This window comes from Verticillium dahliae, genomic scaffold (genome assembly GCF_000150675.1).
Source record: "Verticillium dahliae VdLs.17 supercont1.13 genomic scaffold, whole genome shotgun sequence".
Classification (NCBI taxonomy): Eukaryota; Fungi; Ascomycota; class Sordariomycetes; order Glomerellales; family Plectosphaerellaceae; genus Verticillium; species Verticillium dahliae.
In genome coordinates this window covers 968,111-971,095 of record NW_009276944.1, presented here as the reverse complement: position 1 = coordinate 971,095, position 2,985 = coordinate 968,111, and the positions used below count along the sequence as shown (strand labels likewise).

Sequence of the window (2,985 nt, the reverse complement as noted above, 5' to 3'; positions counted from 1 at the left end):
TATTCGGAATACTATTTTCTATTCTTCTCTATCCTTAATATAGATAAGGTTATATATTCCTTTAAGATCGAGCGCTATAAACTAATTAGCTCTTATTAATACGTCCTTAAGTTCTAATATTAGAGGTAATAGGTAATAGTTCTTAATAGTAATATCGTTTAATTATTTATAATCGATATATAGTCTTTCCTTATTATTCTTCTTTAATATAAAGAGAATCGGATATCCTATTAAGGATATCGATAATCGGATATATCCTTTTCTAAGGTTCTCCTTAAAATACTTATCGAGAATATCTATCTATCGAGGGTTTAACCCATAGATCTTATTAAATCGGGGGCTCTCCCTTTCCTTAATTAGGATTTCGTAGTCGTAGTATATATACTTAGGTAGCACTATATCGACTTCTTCCTTAAAGATCTTTTCGTATTTCTAGTATTCCTTAAGTATATTCTATAATCTTTCTTACTATTCTATTATAAGCTCCTCCAGGGTTATCTCCTTTAAGTTATCCCTATGTTACGACCTGGCAGCTTCCGAAGGGGGAACACTGTCAGAGGGTTGGGGTTGCTGTTTGCAGAAGCTTAGGTTGTGACTCTGAGACGATGTGGTGTCGTAAGGCGTTGCGCACTCGTTACAATGAATACAAGGTAAGACTTAGATTGATCACTGTCGTGAGAAGGAATGTATCTACAAGTCCAGAATGTCCGTCCTTATATACCTGCCATCCTGTCCTTGTTGTGTTAGGTGGTGAGCTCATGTTGGATGGCTCACTGTTATATCGTGATCCTCTTATGTTGGATCACGGCTCACGGTGATCCAAGCATAATAGTGATCCTTGGTCCTGGATCACTGTTTCCTGGTGATCCTGTCACGTGACCTAGCCTTGGCAAGCCTTATCTTATCAGTGACCCTGGATCTTCTGACGTGGGGTTTGTCTGCGGCCGGTTGTTCGACCCGTGCTTGTTACATGATACTCCTCCTTCAGGCCGATGTCCCAACGGCCATAAGTAGTAGGTCCTGCCCCAGATTCGGTTGGTCCGCAAACTCCTCTTTTACTAACCGTGACACGATGTCCAGTCGCATTCGAAAACCTCTATCGAAGAAAACCGTTGAGCGCGTCAACCTTGCGTCTTCAATCGAGTCGAAGGGTTCTGACGCGGACATGCCTTGTACCTGGTGCTTCCGGAAAGGTTTGAAATGTCGTATGTCGGAGAAGTCTGCGCGGTGCGGGGAGTGTGTGAAGCGAGGTCGTCAGTGCGACGGTGTTTTGGTGTCGTCTTCTCGTGAGTATCGTGTTTTCCGCTGGTCAGGTTATCGTGGCTGATGGTGGCTCAGTTGAGCGTCTTTCAAAAACCGAAAAGAAATTGGAAGATGACGAAGAGGCCGCGGAAGAAGCGCTGGCCAAATTGCAGGAGGATCTGTCGCACGCCGTGAATCGCTTGCGGCGGATTCGGCAGATCAAGAAGAAGGTGAAGGAGCGTAGTGACGAGGCGTTTCGTCGGGGTATCCAGGAGCTGGACGAGGAGGATAGCTTGCTTCCTGCTCTCAATGCTCATGAGTATTATGTGGAGAGTGATTTGGCGTTTATGGGGGTGACTTCCGACGCGGACTGGCCCTCTTTGGGTTTAGGGGAGTTGCCGGAGGAGTCTGGTGTTGGTGAAACTGCCTCAGCAGCTGCGGGCAGTTCAAGTTCCTGATTGGTTCCCATGTGTTTTCTTCGTGGCCGTAGTTCTTCCACTTAATGAGGTACTCGTCCTGGTTGTCCTTCGTTCTGTGGTCGATGATTCTTTCGACTTCGTATTCGTTTGTGTCTTCTACTTCCACGCTGGTTGCAAGTGGTGCGTTCGGTGGTGCTGGTTCTAAAAGTGCTATATGAAAGATGGGGTGAATCTTCATGTTCTCTGGCAATGAGAGGTGGTAGTTGGTATCCGAGAGTTTCTTGAAAATTTTGAAAGGTCCTAGTTTTTTGAAGTCCAGTTTGTCGTTTGGTCGTTTGGTTTTTATGTTTCGGCGGATAAGGTAGACGCTACCTCCCTCCTGTAAGGATGGTCCCTTCATCCTTGTTTTGTTGGCGTACGTGGTCATTCTGGTACGTACGAGCTCGAGGTCGAGCTTAATTTGGTCCTGAATCTTGCGGATGTTGTCCGCGATGTGGATTGCTTTTGGTGTGTCTGGCGCTTCGCGTCGTTCTGCGTAAGCTGTGGGGTTGTACCCGTAGTTGGCATAGAAGGGTGATTCCTTTGTTGACTCGCTTGGTGAGCTGTTGTATGCGAACTGTGCGATGGGTAGTAATGTGACCCAGTCATCTTGTTGGTAGTTGATATAACACCGAAGGTACTGCTCTAGAGTCTGGTTCGTTCTTTCTGTCTGTCCGTCTGTCTGCGGGTGAAAAGCCGTGGATAGCTTATGTTTGGCTCCAAGTTGAGCGATGAGTGACTTCCAGAAGTTGCTGGTGAAGAGCTTGTCTCTATCTGACACCAGTTCTTTTGGGAGTCCGTGTTGTCCCACAATGTTCCTGAGGAACACATAGGCGAGGTCTTCTGCCGTTCCTGTGGCTTTATACGGGAGAAAGTAGGAGTACTTGGTGAGTCGGTCGACGACTACTAGGATGTTGTCGTAAGAGGTCCCAGTTAAGGGTTCCTTCGATGGTGGCAGGCTGGTGATGAAGTCCAGTGAGACTGACTCCCAGGCTGCGGTTGGTACTGGTAGTGCTTTGAGTTCTCCATAAGGCCTGTGCCTTTCTCCTTGCTCTTTTTGCAGAGGTTGCAGTTGCGGATGACTGTTGTGACGTCCTGTCTGGTTCCTTTGAAGTTATGGTGTTTCTTAAGTCGAGCGAAGGTCTTCGCTACTCCTTGGTGCCCGTGGGCCTTGGCTTCGTGGACTTGTCGAATTAGTTCCAATGCTTCCGTAGGTGGCCTGGCGGGTGTCACGCGAGTGGTGACTGCCAGCGTTCGGTGGTACGGGATTAGATTCCCTTCTTTA

The 2,985-nt window shown here is 47.1% G+C and overlaps 1 protein-coding gene across 1 annotated transcript; it reads left to right on the top strand.

The window, feature by feature from the left end:
- The first annotated feature begins 927 nt into the window (after positions 1–927).
- On the top strand, positions 928–2,347 carry VDAG_06271 (uncharacterized protein). Its single transcript, XM_009659285.1, has 3 exons — positions 928–1,013; positions 1,081–1,286; positions 1,339–2,347. The coding sequence occupies exons 2-3, from the start codon at positions 1,166–1,168 to the stop codon at positions 1,698–1,700; spliced, it is 483 nt and encodes a 160-aa protein (XP_009657580.1). The 5' UTR covers positions 928–1,013; positions 1,081–1,165; the 3' UTR covers positions 1,701–2,347.
- The last annotated feature ends 638 nt before the right edge of the window (positions 2,348–2,985 follow it).

What these genes read in the sequence shown, in the direction of transcription:
- VDAG_06271 (XM_009659285.1), top strand. Translation starts at nt 1,166, where the DNA reads ATGCCTTGTACCTGGTGCTTCCGGAAAGGTTTGAAATGTCGTATGTCG. An exon ending in TGTTTTGGTGTCGTCTTCTC is followed by an intron (nt 1,287 to 1,338) that starts GTGAGTATCGTG and finishes ATGGTGGCTCAG; the next exon opens with TTGAGCGTCTTTCAAAAACC.